Below are 13,793 nucleotides of genomic sequence, written 5' to 3'. Positions count from 1 at the left end.
TAGCTGAAAATGCATTCGTTCCCTAGGCTTTCTTAACTTGTTGATCTTACTCCAAAATTTTTTTCCTTTTCTAAGCAAAATTTCTTGACAGTGCCTCTCCCACTATCATTTGCTTTCCTTTTGCACTCTCTCACCACTCTCTTCACCCTTTTTTTACTCTCCATATACTCTGCCCTTCTTTTTCTTTTTAGTAAGCATTACGGGAAAATGGGTTACTAGCCCATTGCTCCCGGCACTGTAGTTGACTTTTACAACATGCATGGCTTATGGAGGAAAGATTCTTATTTCACTTCTCCATGGATATGAAAGGAAAAGCAATAAGAACAAGAACTATTAAGATAAAATCAAAGGAAACTCGGATGATGTATGTACATAAATGTGTACATGCATGTGCAAAGTGACCTAAGTGTGAGTAGAAGTAGCAATTATGTAGTAAATATGAAGTAGTAATTACATGAAAAATGTGAAAAAGTATGCAAAAATACCATTATGTACAAAAGTAAGCAAAGTATAGATATGTGAATAAGAGGACAGTGGACCCCTGAGTTTTGTGATTAATCCATTCCAGAGAGCCCGCCAAAGGTCGAAATTCACGAAACTCAAAACCATTTTCCCCATAAGAAATAATGGAAATAAAATTAATCCGTTCCAGACATCCAAAAATATTAAAATAAATTTTTTTTTTTCAAATTAAATAAAGATTTACATAATGAAAACAATCAGAAATCAAGTACATGCATTTAAAACAAATAATAATAACATTACACTTACCTTTACTGAAGACTTCTGGGTGGATGGAAGATGGGAGGAGGTGATAGGAGGAGGGTGTACACTATTGTTTGGAAGGAGAATCTCCTTCCATTAGGACTTTAGGTAGCAAGTCCTTATCTGGGGTTACTTCCCTTCTTTTAATGCCACTGGGAACAACTTGAGAGTCACTGGACCCCTGGCGCACAAAATATCTATCCAGAGAGGTCTTTTTCTGGCGTTTCTTTAAGATTTCCCTGAAGTGGGACACAACACTGTCATTGTACATGTTGCAGATACGGCTTGTTTCAGCTTGGTCAGGGTGATACTTTTCAACAAAACTTTGCAACTCATTCCACATTCCAAACATGTCCTTAATCACTGAAGAAGGCACCTCATCCACTCCCTCTTCCTCCTCCTCTGAAGCAAGTTCCTCGGCTGTGGTCTGATGCTGTTACAGTTGAAGCTCTTGCAGTTCGTCAGTGGTTAGCTCTTCCCTGTGGTCCTCCACCAACTCTTCCACATCCCCGTCACTCACTTTATTTACCAAAGGGCTTGCACTAACTTTCCTTGGGTCCATGATGACTTATTTAGCAGTTGCAAGCACAAAAAACAATGGATTATTATGAAATGTATTGTATGAACCCGCGGGGTGATGGTCACGTGTTGGTAAACAATGGTACACTGAGCATGAATGGCGTGGGAGACTGGCTTTGTGTGCACAGTGACGGGCGGACGGGTGCCGGACGGTCGCCGAAACACGAGTTTTTTCACGAAACTCGAGGCCAATTTTTTCCAAAAAAACTCGCCGAAGGTCAAATTTCGCGAAAGTCGAGGCTGCCGAAACTCGGGGGTCCACTGTACAGTGGTACCTTGGGATACGAACTTATTTCGTTCCAGAAGGCTGTTCAAGTGCTGATACCGAAAGAATGTGTTCCCATAAGGAATAATGTAAATTAGATTAATCCGTTTCAGACCACCAAAACTACACTTACAAAAGCACTTACATAAATACACTTACATAATTGTTTGCATTTTGAGCTGTTCGTATCCCGAGGTACCACTGTATAGATATACAACCTGTGGCAGGTTGTAGCTCATCATATCCTCTAAAAACAGTAAAACAGTTTTCTGGTCAAATGGCCACATCATTTACTTTTCTGGTCAAATATCCACATCATTTAGTTTTCTGGTCAAGTGGCCACATTTAGTTTTCTGGTCAAATGGCCACAACATTTTCTGCTGTAAAAACAGAAGACTGCAGGAACAGGTGATATTTTGCAAACCTTTGGCTAAGCTTTTCAACATATCACTACACATTGGCATAATGCCAGACAAGTGGAAAATGGCAAATGTAATACCTATTTACAAAGCAGGTGACAGGTCCTTAGCTTCAAACTATAGACCAATAAGCCTTACCCCCATAGTGGGAAAATTTACGGAATCAATAATTGCCGAGACAATTTGTAGCCATCTTGAAAGGCATAAATTGATTAATGAATCTCAACATGGTTTTACAAAGGGGCATTCCTTCATTACGAATTTTCTAACTTTTTTTACTAAGGTATTTGAGGAGGTAGATCATGGTAATGAATATGATACTGTGTATATGGACTTCAGTAAGGCTTTTGATAAAGTTCCACATAAGAGGCTACTGAGGAAAATTAAGGCATACAGAATAGGATCATTTTTTTCCTGGGTAGAGGCATGGTTGACAAATAGGCAGCAGAGAGTTTGCATAAATGGGGAGAAATCAGAGTGGGGACATGTCACAAGTGGTGTTCCACAGGGGTCAGTGTTGGGCCCTTTGTTGTTCACAGTTTACATAAACAACACAGATGAGGGAATAAATAGCAACATAAGCAAATTTGCTGGTGACACCAAAATAGGCTGTCTAATTCATTCTAATCAGAACATTAGAGCACTCAATGAAGATTTCAATAGAAGTGTCAGATGCAGTTTAACCCTTAAACTGTCCAAACGTAGATCTACGTTTGCTCGCGAAGCACTCTGAACGTAGGTCTACATTTTTGTACATAAGAAGGCATGTAAAATCGAACGTAGATCTACATTCGGAGCGCTATGCGAGCAAACATAGATCTATGTTTGGACAGTTTAAGGGTTAATATAGACAAATGCAAGGTTCTAAATATTGGACAGGAAAATAACCATGCTACATATAAACTAAATAATATAGATCTTAATATTACTGACTGCAAAAAGGATTTGGAAGTTCTGGTTAGCAGTAATCTGAAACCAAGACAACAGTGCATAAGTGTTCGCAATAAAGCGAACAGAATCTTTGGCTTCATATCAAGAAGCATAAATAACAGAAATCCTCAGGCTGTTCTTCAACTCTATATATCTTTGGTTAGGTCTCATTTAGATTATGCTACACAGTTCTGGTCATCATATTACAGAATGGATATCAATGCACTGGAAAACATACAGAGGAGGATGACAAAGTTGATCCCATGTTTCAGAAATCTTCCCTATGAGGATAGACTGAGGGCCCTGAATATACATTCTCTAGAAAGGTGTAGATTTAGGGGGTATATGATTGAGGTGTATAAATGGAAAACAGGAATAAATAAAGGGGATGTAAATAGTGTGCTAAAAATATGTAGCCAAAACAGGACTCGCAGCAACGGTTTCAAGTTGGAAAAATTCAGATTCAGGAAGGATATAACTGGTTTGGTAACAGAGTTATGGATGAGTGGAACGAACTCCCAAGTACTGTCAAAGAAGCCAAAACATTGTGTAGTTTTAAAAAGATAAATACATGAGTTGGTGTGGATGGGTGTGAGTTGGATCTGACTAGCTTATGCTAATAGGTCTGATGCCGTGTTCCTTCCTTAAGTGGATGTAACTTGGACCTGACTAGGTTGGGTCAGTGGCATAAGCCAACAAGTGAATTGGACCTGCCTCACATGGGCCAGTAGGCCTGTTGCAGTGTTCCTTCTTTCTTATGTTCTCATACTAAGTTAGGTGTGTCACAAAAAGTGTACAAGGCATGATAAAATATATTATTATTATTATAATCAAGGGGGAAGCACTAAACCCATAGGATTATACAGTACTTGGGGGAGGGATGGAAGGTATTCAGGTTTAACTCAGGGAACTGGAGCACACATCTTGTTCCCTAGATCAAGAGCCCCTCACCAGCATCAAGGAACCTTCCTTGAGGGCATGATAAAATATAGAACTTTTCTCCCTAAGCTTTTTGAGCTCTACATAGGTAGAGATTAAAAAAATGCATTATAACTGACAATTTTATAGAATTAGATCACCTGTATTTCCAACTATAATTTGATTACACAGTGATGGGCCTTATTATTGTTATAGAAAAAACAATTACTGGGAGTACACACTGGAATAAGTAAACAACAATTTTGGAGACATAATTGGTAAGTGGAAAGATACAACTATATCTGAGATATATTCATTGCTACACTAATATACCACATTTAAAAAAAAAATGTAACAAAGTGTATTAAAGTATGACACGAAGCCTGAGATTCCAACAGTCGGGAAATTTGTCTTCCAATTGTATTTCCTCTTGTTATATAAGCTGTATTGTATGTATTGTACTTCACTAATAACAGTGACAAATATAGGAAGGATATGGTGTAATGCATAAAATGATACTGGTCTTTATGTAAAAAAATAAAATGCCCACAGAAGTGGCCAGTTTTAGTTTAATTAGTTCACTTAATTCCTGTATTCTTGGCAGAGAACTTTGTGTTTAATCATAGTCTTCACAGATTCAGATTCAGTAGAAGTCTAAAATTTGAACAAATTACTTTTGGCACAGACATTATTGCCAGGTCACAATGCTAACACAAATTCAAAACATCACAGTTGGTGTGATGCAGCCTAGATCCACAACAGTCCCTCACCTGACTGCCTCCTCCATACCAATCGATCAGTTTTCATAGTAACAGCTGAAAGTATGAGTTACTGGATATCAAAGGTTTGTGTGTACACCACAAACCTGAATATAACATGTTTTACTGTTGGTAATTGGAATACGTGTTTTCTCATTTTATTTAACTAACTGGGGTATTGTTTTTACACAAGTCCTAGAGGTGGGAAGTACAATGCCTGCACTTTAAAGGAGGGGTTTGGGATATTTGCTGTTTAGAGTGACATCTAAACTGTTGTATCTGAGAGTGTCTGCATAGACAGTGATAGTGTGAATGATGGTGAAAGTGTTTTTTTTTTTTTTGATTGCCCTGCCTAGGTGGGAGACTGTTAGTATGTTAAAAAACAAATCATAACAAAAAGTACTTATACCTCATTTTTTAAGATGACACTAGCTATGTCCTTTTTGTCATCATCAGATAAATCAGGTGCAATCTTCAGTAGTAGTGGAGGTTTGTGTGTTCCTGACAGACTGTCTCGTGCTGTCACTACTGCACTCACCAACTTCCCTAATTCTTCTCTGTGTTGTAAATTTCTTAGCCCTGGTGTGTTGGGACTGAAAAAAAGTTTTTTATATCATTTTTATATCATTATTCAAAAGTTTTTTATATCATATTCAAACATTAACCCTTAAACTGTCCAAACGTAAATCTACGTTTGTACCGCTAACGCTCCAAATGTTGATCTACGTTTCATTTTTCCTGCCTTAAAATTTGGCACGATTGGCCTGAGATGCCCGGTCAGTATAGAATGGGTCTTAACATTCGGTGTGCGCAGTATTAAAAAAATCTGGGATCAAACGGTTTTGTTTGCAATATCGTACTTGCAATATCTGTGGTCAATGGTCCCATGGTATATGCAGGGATTTTAAACCAGTGACCACACTTGACATAAACTCAGAGATGTTTTTGGGTCTGCCCAAACGAAATACAGTGGTCCCTCAATAATCGTGCGGCCTGAAAGTCGTCCATTTCGGAAATAGTCCCGTTATTTCGTCTAAACATTGGCTCGCAAATGGTCCGTTAACTCGCTAATTGCCCTTCGTCCGGGACGCGTACTCACGCTCTGAGCCGCCTGGGCCTGCCTTCCCAGCCAGTGTGCCATTATTTACCAGTGAGCGATGGTCCCCTCACTTGTTCCTATGAAATATTTCATAATATTCCATTGATTTTAGTGCTTGCAAGTGCTAAATAAGCTACCATGGCTCCAAAGAAAGCTTCTAGTGCCAGCCCTTTGGTAAAGAATGTGAGAAACGCATACAATTTATGAAAAAGTTTGTAGAAAAATACAAAGATGGTGGTGGTAGAGTGGAAGCAGTTGTGATAGTGGTTGATGGTGGTAGAGGGTGGTAGTGATGGTGGTAGAAGGTAGTAGTGATGGTGGTAACAGTTGTAATAGTGATAGAAGGTGGTAGTGATGGTGGTAGCAATTGTAATTGTGGTAGAAGGTGGTAGTGATAGTGGTAGAAGGTGGTAGTGATGGTGGTAGAGGGTGCCTTCTTTAGTGATTCAGCGATTCTACCAACTCCTCCAATGCTGTTGGAGTTATATAGGGCTACAGAAAACACCACCGCCTCAGCTGCTGCTTCACCACCATTATGGACGGCTTACTCTCAGTGACCCTTATACACCCAACAACAACACAACACCTCTCGTGACATACGTAATGACTTATTTTATTCATTCTAGAGTACATTCCATGTTTCTATGTTATTAATATTGTTTATTATGTTATATTAGTTGAATTGTGATAGATAAATAAGCCATAGTTGATATTAGTGTCATATTCTCCAACAATAAACTTGCCATCCCTCCCTCACACAAACAAGTCTTCAATAAGAACATAAGAAAGGAGGAACACTGCAACAGGCCTGCTGGCCCCATACTAGGCCGGTCCTTCACAAATCCAACCCACTAACAGAACAAATGCTACCCAAGCAATAAGCTCAGGTGCAAGTCTGACTCAAATCCAATCCCTCTCACTCATGTATTTATCCAACCTAAATTTGAAACTACCTAATGTTTTAGCTTCGATCACCCTACTAGGCAGACCGTTCCACTCATCAACTACCCCTATTACCAATGTTCATTTATACATTTTATTAGTGCTTTACATTTATTTGGCATTCTTTTCTGCATGTAAATCTATATTTATGCTAGGGAAGTGACCCCTGAAGTGACCTAGAGTCCTTATGGAGAGGGATTCCCCTTCCTAACAATAACCTCTCTTCCCTCTCTCCTCCTCCCTGTCTTCCATTCATCAACAACAGCCTTCAATAAAGGTAACTGTCATGTTGAATGTTCATTCTTTTGTGCATGTAAATCTATCTTTTAGGTAAAAAAAAATTGTTGTTGATACTTCTGGGTGTCTGGAATGAATTAATTGGATATACATTATTTCTTATGGGGAAAATTGATTCGAAAATCGTCTATTTCGATAATAGTCCCACTTTCAGGAACGGATTAAGGATGATAACTGAGGGACCACTGTACACCTGTATGAGGAAATGACATCTATATTAAAAGACAAGAATACCAATAAAAGATCCTTCTTGAAAGACATGTCAGTATGGTATGACAGCTGGGAAAATATGATGGGTGGTAGGGACGGGGCTGTCTTGGACAGTGCTCCTGAGGGTGCTAGTGCTGTCCTGGAGGACAGTGCTGAGGGTGCTAGTGTAGTCCTGGAGGACAGTGCTCCTGAGGGTGCTAGTGCTGTCCTGGAAGAAAGTGCCCCAGAGGGTTCTAGTGATGTCCTGGAAGACAGTGCTCGTGAGGTTACTAGTGTTGTTCTGGAGGGCAGTGAAGACCTCTGTGAAGATCTCTGTTTTGAACCTCCACAGAGGTTCAAAACAGAGATACAACTGGAGATGGACCAAAAGGGGATGATGCCTCAGGAAACAGTGTCAACTCACTACCAGCAAAACCTGGTGGAAGCACTGATGTCCATACAGGGGTGAAAGATAGGGAGGAAACAGGAAAAATAAATGCACCACCAGCAAATGCAGCTACAATAAATCCTATGAAACAGAATTATAATATATGTAAATACTATGCCTTGGGTATCTGCAGGCATGGTATATCTGGTAAAACAGGTGGGACATGCACCTTTGACCATCCCAAAAAATGCCACACCGACATGACAACAGGAGACTGCAACTTCCCCTCCTGTAACTTATTTCACCCAGAAATGTGTCACTCATCAATCCATGAAAGAAAATGCTACAATGCATACTGCCAGGCACATCACCTAAAGGGAACTAGGAGACACAGACCAGCCAGACTATGGGAAACAAAAGAGAGGAGCCACAACCTCTCCAGGAACAGAGGATTTTTAGGCCCAGGAGGGAAAAAAGACTGGCAAGAAATGACAATAATCCTATACCACCTGAAAACACTTCTGGAGCAGAGGCACAGACATTGGCCTCTACTCCAGAACAAAAGATATTAGAGCCAGCAAATAAAAGCCCCCTAAATTCCACCAATACGACATTTGTCTTTGCAACCATACAGGGTCTAAAGCTGTCAAAAAACACCAAAATTCCTTACATCAAGGGACTGCTCATGGAGTCAAATGCAATGTTTGCAGCATTCACAGAGACCCACATAAAGGATCATTATGATGACGAAATATGGATCCCAGGTTATGACCTATTCTGATGCGACAAACTAAACAGGCAACAAGGGGGGTTTGGCCTGTATGTCACAGAGTTATTCATTTGCACAGAACTACTAAACACCTCAAATGATGTAGTTGAAGTTTTGGCAGTAAAGACTGAAAACCAAAACCTTGTCATTGTGGTAGTATACAAGCCTCCAGATGCAATTCCAGGAGCAGCTTGAGAAAACTGACCACTGTCTGGAAAATCTCCCAACTCCTGCCCAAAACATCTTACTACTAGGAGATTTCAACTTGAGACACCTAAAATGGAGGAGTATAGCAAACAATGTTTTAGCAAAGATTACCCCGGGAGGCAATTCAGATGAAAATTCACACACACACGAACTATTAAATCTCTGCACTAAGTTCACCTTAAACCAGCAAATAGTAGAGCCTACAAGACTGGAATATAAGCTGGACCTCATCTTCACTAAGAATGATGATCTGATACGTAATATAACTGTATCAAAGACAATACACTCAGATAACAACATAACAGAGGTACAGACATGTATGCACAGGGCTCCAGACCAGCAAAATGTGAATAGTCATGAAGGTCTCTTCACGAAATTCAATTTCAATAACAAAAACATAGTGGGATCAAGTAAACCATGTCCTAAATGAAACAAGCTGGGAAGATATCCTAAAAAACATGGATCCGAACATTTGCCTTGAAAAAGTGAATTCTGTGTTCGTGGCGCGTGGAGTAAAAAAAAAAAATAAAAAAAAATACGAAAATTGAGTTATTCTTACCAAAAAATAGCTGAACTTTCTGGCAACACTCTGGTATAATTATCATCATTATACGATGTTTCTACAAGAAATTATAGTCACTTATAACATGCATGGTGACAGCACCATGCATAGCATGCATGCTAACACAGCCTTTTATTTTTTTTCCGTATTTTTTTTATCAATTTCTTATACATATCTTTACATCTAATATAATACAAATTCACCATCTGAGATCATAATGGAGTGGGCGGAGCTACTATGGTCTGGGAACCAATCAGGAACATCCCCTGGGAATAAGTGCTGACATGGTGGACACACAAAATGTTCTATACTCATACTAATATCAATTATAAGGCTTATTTATCTATCACAATTGATCTAGTATGACATAAGGTGATATAATAATAGCACAGAAACATAAAAAGTACGCCAGAACAAATAATATATAGCATAATTTGACGCCTGAGAGGAAAGGAACTTGATGGACCAAGCTGTCTCAAGGCCATTATACTACCCAGTATCTAGTCACTATGATGAGAGAAAACGGAGGCTGACGCTGGCTAACCGTAATAAACACTCGTAGGTTACGGAAAAAGTGTAAAGAAAGCAAATTTTTTGGGCAGAAAAAATATTTCCCTCGTACCTGGGCAGCCGCACGTAACGGCCATTATCTTGGAAGTAAGTTATTCACCTATTTTCACAAAAAACATAAAAGAATGATTGTTTTACAAGATGAAATGTACCTTTTTGAGTATCCCAAATATTTTCAGATTTGTGTGGGCAACAAGGCTGATATCCTCCTAAATGTCAAAAAACTTATAAACTTTATTTTTTTTAGAATGAAGATAAGGTTCATTATAGAACTGGTAATCGAGCAATGATGGAATTAGAAGTGTTCTATCAGCAGCAAGTGTCAAAACCACTTTTCCAAGTACCACTTCACAGGGGTCTGCTGCCAAATGTAATTTTTAGTATATTTTGCTTTTTTCATTTGTTTTTTGGCCAATCTTTCTGAAACTTCATTAAAGCATGGTCAATATAAGCTTCTAATAGTACACAAAATATGAACGTAATTGGTCAACAAATAAAAAAGTAAAAAATTTAGGCCAAAACAGGGTAAGTAGAGATTACTCAGCGCGAACGAAAAATTTTGTCGAAAAATTCACAAATTGAGTTAATCTTATAGAAAAATAGCTTAACTCTCTGGCAACACAATGGTACCAGAATCATTGTTCTATGACATTCCTACAAGGAATTATGGTCATTTAAAACACCTAGGGTGACGTCACCACCCACGGCAGGTGTGCTCACCTGTCGTCAATTTTAATTTTTTTTTCCCTTTTTTTTTCGTGTACTTATTGTATTATTCTTTCTAAGATAATAATTGACGATTTGGCATCATAATACAGTGGGTGGGACTTATCCATAGACTTCCAGCCAATCAGGAACCTTCTGGCACCATTTTGCTGACGTCATGGAAAATTCCAGTCTCGGGGTGGCCGGGGAATATGCTTCAATATAACGTAATTATAGCTTCTACGGCTTATTTATCTATCACAATTGATCTAATATGACATAATAAACAATATAAATAACAAAAAAATATGGTAAATACTCCAGAATGAATAATATGTGGCATATACTTCCAGCTCTCCCTCTGGAATATAATATTTCTATAGTCAGGGATGGGCTTCCATTCTCCTTCTTTCACCTCCAGGGTCCTTATATTAAAGAAAATGGGCATGGGGTAACTATGATATACACTCTTAATGCTGAGAAAAATGCTATTTTCCCGAAAAAAAAAAATCGGTGGTCCGGCTGTTTCGCGGATTATCTCGGAAGTAAGTTATTCACATATATAAGTTAATAATAGCAGGAATGCAGTGAAATTCACAGAGAACATAAAGGAAAAATTGTTTTACAACGAAATGGACAGCTTTTTGAGATATCATAATTTGTTTTTGATTTTTGTGAGGGCAAAGGTCAGATATTTGGCTGAATTTCAAAACCATACAAACTTTATTTTTTTTAAGAATGAAGAAAGGATATATTACAGTTCGGATGGCCATTTGAAATACAGTTTAGCATTGTTTTATGCGTAGATAATGCCAAAACAGCTTCTCCAAGTCCCATTACGAAAATACTGTTCAATATGTATGATTATTAGTAAATAATTTATTTCTCAGTTGTTTTTTGAGCTATCTTATTGAAACTTGGTCACATTACTATTGAAAGGTGCTTCTTTACGTACAAAAAAAAAAATGAAAGAAATCGAACGAAAAATAAAAAAGTTCAGGTGCTAACGTAGTACATGCCCCTTGAGATTTGCCTAAAATGGGACATTGTTTTGTCACTGAACATGTTGCAGAGATGGCCTGTTTCAGCTTGCTCAGGGTGGCATTTTTCCACAAAACTTTGCAACTTATTCCACAATCCACACATGTCCTTAATCACTGAAGAAGGCACCTCCTTCACTCCCTCTTCCTCCTCCTCTAAAGCAAATTCCTCATGGTGGCTTATGTAAGAGTCACAAGCAATAAACAAACAGTAAACACAATGAATTTATTGTGAAATGTTTGGATGAGCGAGCAGGGTAATGTTCATTCAAGGATAAACAAAGCTAGACTGGCTCACGGCGCCTGCCACGTAGGCACGGGCAGGCAGACAGGTCTGGTACGCGGCTGAAGCACAGGGCACAGGCCAAAACTCGGGACAAAATTTAGCCGAAAAAAAGTGGTCAAAACTTGAAGCGGTCAATATTCAGGGCAGCCGAAACTTGGGGTTCTACTGAACATACCAGTAGACCTCCCAAAGAAATTATCAAATTTAATGCTACCATAATTTCATGTTACCCTTAAACTGGAATTTACTGCATTAAAAGGGTCATTAAAGCATACCAGATAACATTAGAACTAACCAAAGACAATGACGGAAGATTAAATTAATGGAAAATTTATTTCAATATGCACACAAACTTAGTTACTAATCTAAAAAAATATACCATAAGCAAAATATAATGGCTGGAGACAAGTGGTTTTTAAAGGCTGCAGTGCTGGAGTGTGAACAAGGCAACTTTTATATAGGGATTCAGGGACTAAAAGTTCTGGAGGTGCGATTAAAAATCACTTATCTCCGTTCACTCCTAACTTGCTTATGCAAATCTGCTGGATGCTCAAGGCCCTGTACTCTACTCACTAATTGTTCTGAGCCACAAAAATTAGGTACTGAAAATTTTTGAATACCATACATCACATTAACTAAATTTTGATATTGTTATCAGTTTGTTACCTGGAAATGTTGATCACTAAGTAATCTGCAACTGGACCAAACTTCTTCACTCCAAGTATAAAATCTTGCACATGATCTACCGAATTCTTATTTTTGCCAAGGTTGACCCCCAGTACTGCTTTTCGGTGTCCTGGAGGAGGTAACTGTGATAAGCGTTCATACACAGCTTCATGACCGTCACTGTTGAAACCATATCTGAAGGGAAATAATAACAATACATATAGTGATTGGTGAAAGCATGGAGTGATTGGTGAAATAATGAGGTAAAGGGTGTGATAAAACAGAAAATGTCATGTATGACAGATTTTTACCGAAGTGTTAGGAAAAGGGTGGAGTATATAGGAAGTAAGAGAAATGTGATGAAAGTGGTGAGGGAGTGCAAAAGGAGAGCAAATGATAGAGTGGGTTAGGCACTGTAAACAAATTTGCTGAGAATAAGAAAAAAATTGGAGTGAGATAAATAGGTTAAGAAAGCTCATGGAACAATGGATCTGACAGTTAAAAACAGAATAGGGGAGTTAGTAGATAGGGAGTTGGAGGTATTGGGAAGATGGCGGGAATATGTATTTTGAGGAACTGTTAAATGTTGATGAAGAGAGGGAGGTAGTAATTTCATACACTGGCCAAGGAGGTATAACATCTTTTAGGAATGAAAAAGAGCCAGATGTGAGTGTGGGGGAGGTGCGCAAGGCATTAGGTAGAATGAATGAAGGTACAGCAGCTGGAACTGATGGGATCATGAGAGAAATGTTAAAAGTAGGGAGGGGGGGGAATATAGTGTTGGAGTGGTTGGTACTTTTGTTCAATAGATGTTTGAAAGAGGAGATGGTACCTAGGGACTGGCAGAATATGTACAATTCCTTTATATATGGGAAAGGGGACAAAAGAGATTGTAAAAATTATAGGGAAACAAGTTTACTGGTGAGGGGCTCTTGATCTGTGCTCCGGTTCCCTGAATCGAGCCTGAATACCTTCCATCCCCCCCCCCCCTATATGCGCTGTATAATCCTACGGGTTTAGCATTCTCTCATGATTATACTAATATAATAATTGAAAGAATTAGAGATAAGACAGAGAACAGGACTGCAGATGAACAAGGAGGCTTTAGAATGGGTAGAGGATGTGTAGATCAAGTGTTTACTTTGAAGTATACAAATGAACAACATTTAAAGATAGGGATGTTTTCATTGCATTTATGGATTTAGAAAAGGCATATAATAGGGTGGATATGGGAGCAATGTGGCAGATGTTGCAAATGTATGGAATAGGTAGTAAGTTACTAAATGCTGTAGAGAGTTTTTATGAGGATAGTGAAGCTCAGGTTATGGTGTGTAGGAGAGAGGGAGATTACTTCCCAGTAAAAGTAGACCTTAGACAGGGGTATGTAATGTCACCATGGCTGTTTAACATATTTATAGATGGAGTTGTAAAAGAAGTAA

At 38.6% G+C, this 13,793-nt stretch overlaps 1 protein-coding gene across 4 annotated transcripts in view; it reads right to left on the bottom strand.

The window, feature by feature from the left end:
- Dhod (dihydroorotate dehydrogenase 2) overlaps nucleotides 1-13,793 on the bottom strand; it is a 141,458-nt gene that overhangs the window by 105,105 nt on the left and 22,560 nt on the right. For all 4 annotated transcript variants that reach the window (XM_070085251.1, XM_070085249.1, XM_053781029.2 and 1 more), the window contains exons 4-5: nucleotides 12,355-12,549; nucleotides 5,044-5,227 (exon numbers count right to left, since the gene is read on the bottom strand). In XM_070085251.1, the coding sequence (XP_069941352.1) occupies nucleotides 5,044-5,227; nucleotides 12,355-12,549 (379 nt within the window). The remainder of the gene's footprint in view (nucleotides 1-5,043; nucleotides 5,228-12,354; nucleotides 12,550-13,793) is intronic.

Source organism: Cherax quadricarinatus, chromosome 15, assembly GCF_038502225.1.
Source record: "Cherax quadricarinatus isolate ZL_2023a chromosome 15, ASM3850222v1, whole genome shotgun sequence".
Lineage (NCBI taxonomy): Eukaryota > Metazoa > Arthropoda > Malacostraca > Decapoda > Parastacidae > Cherax > Cherax quadricarinatus.
Note: the sequence above shows the minus strand (reverse complement) of the source record. Positions and strands in the feature narration are given on the sequence as shown.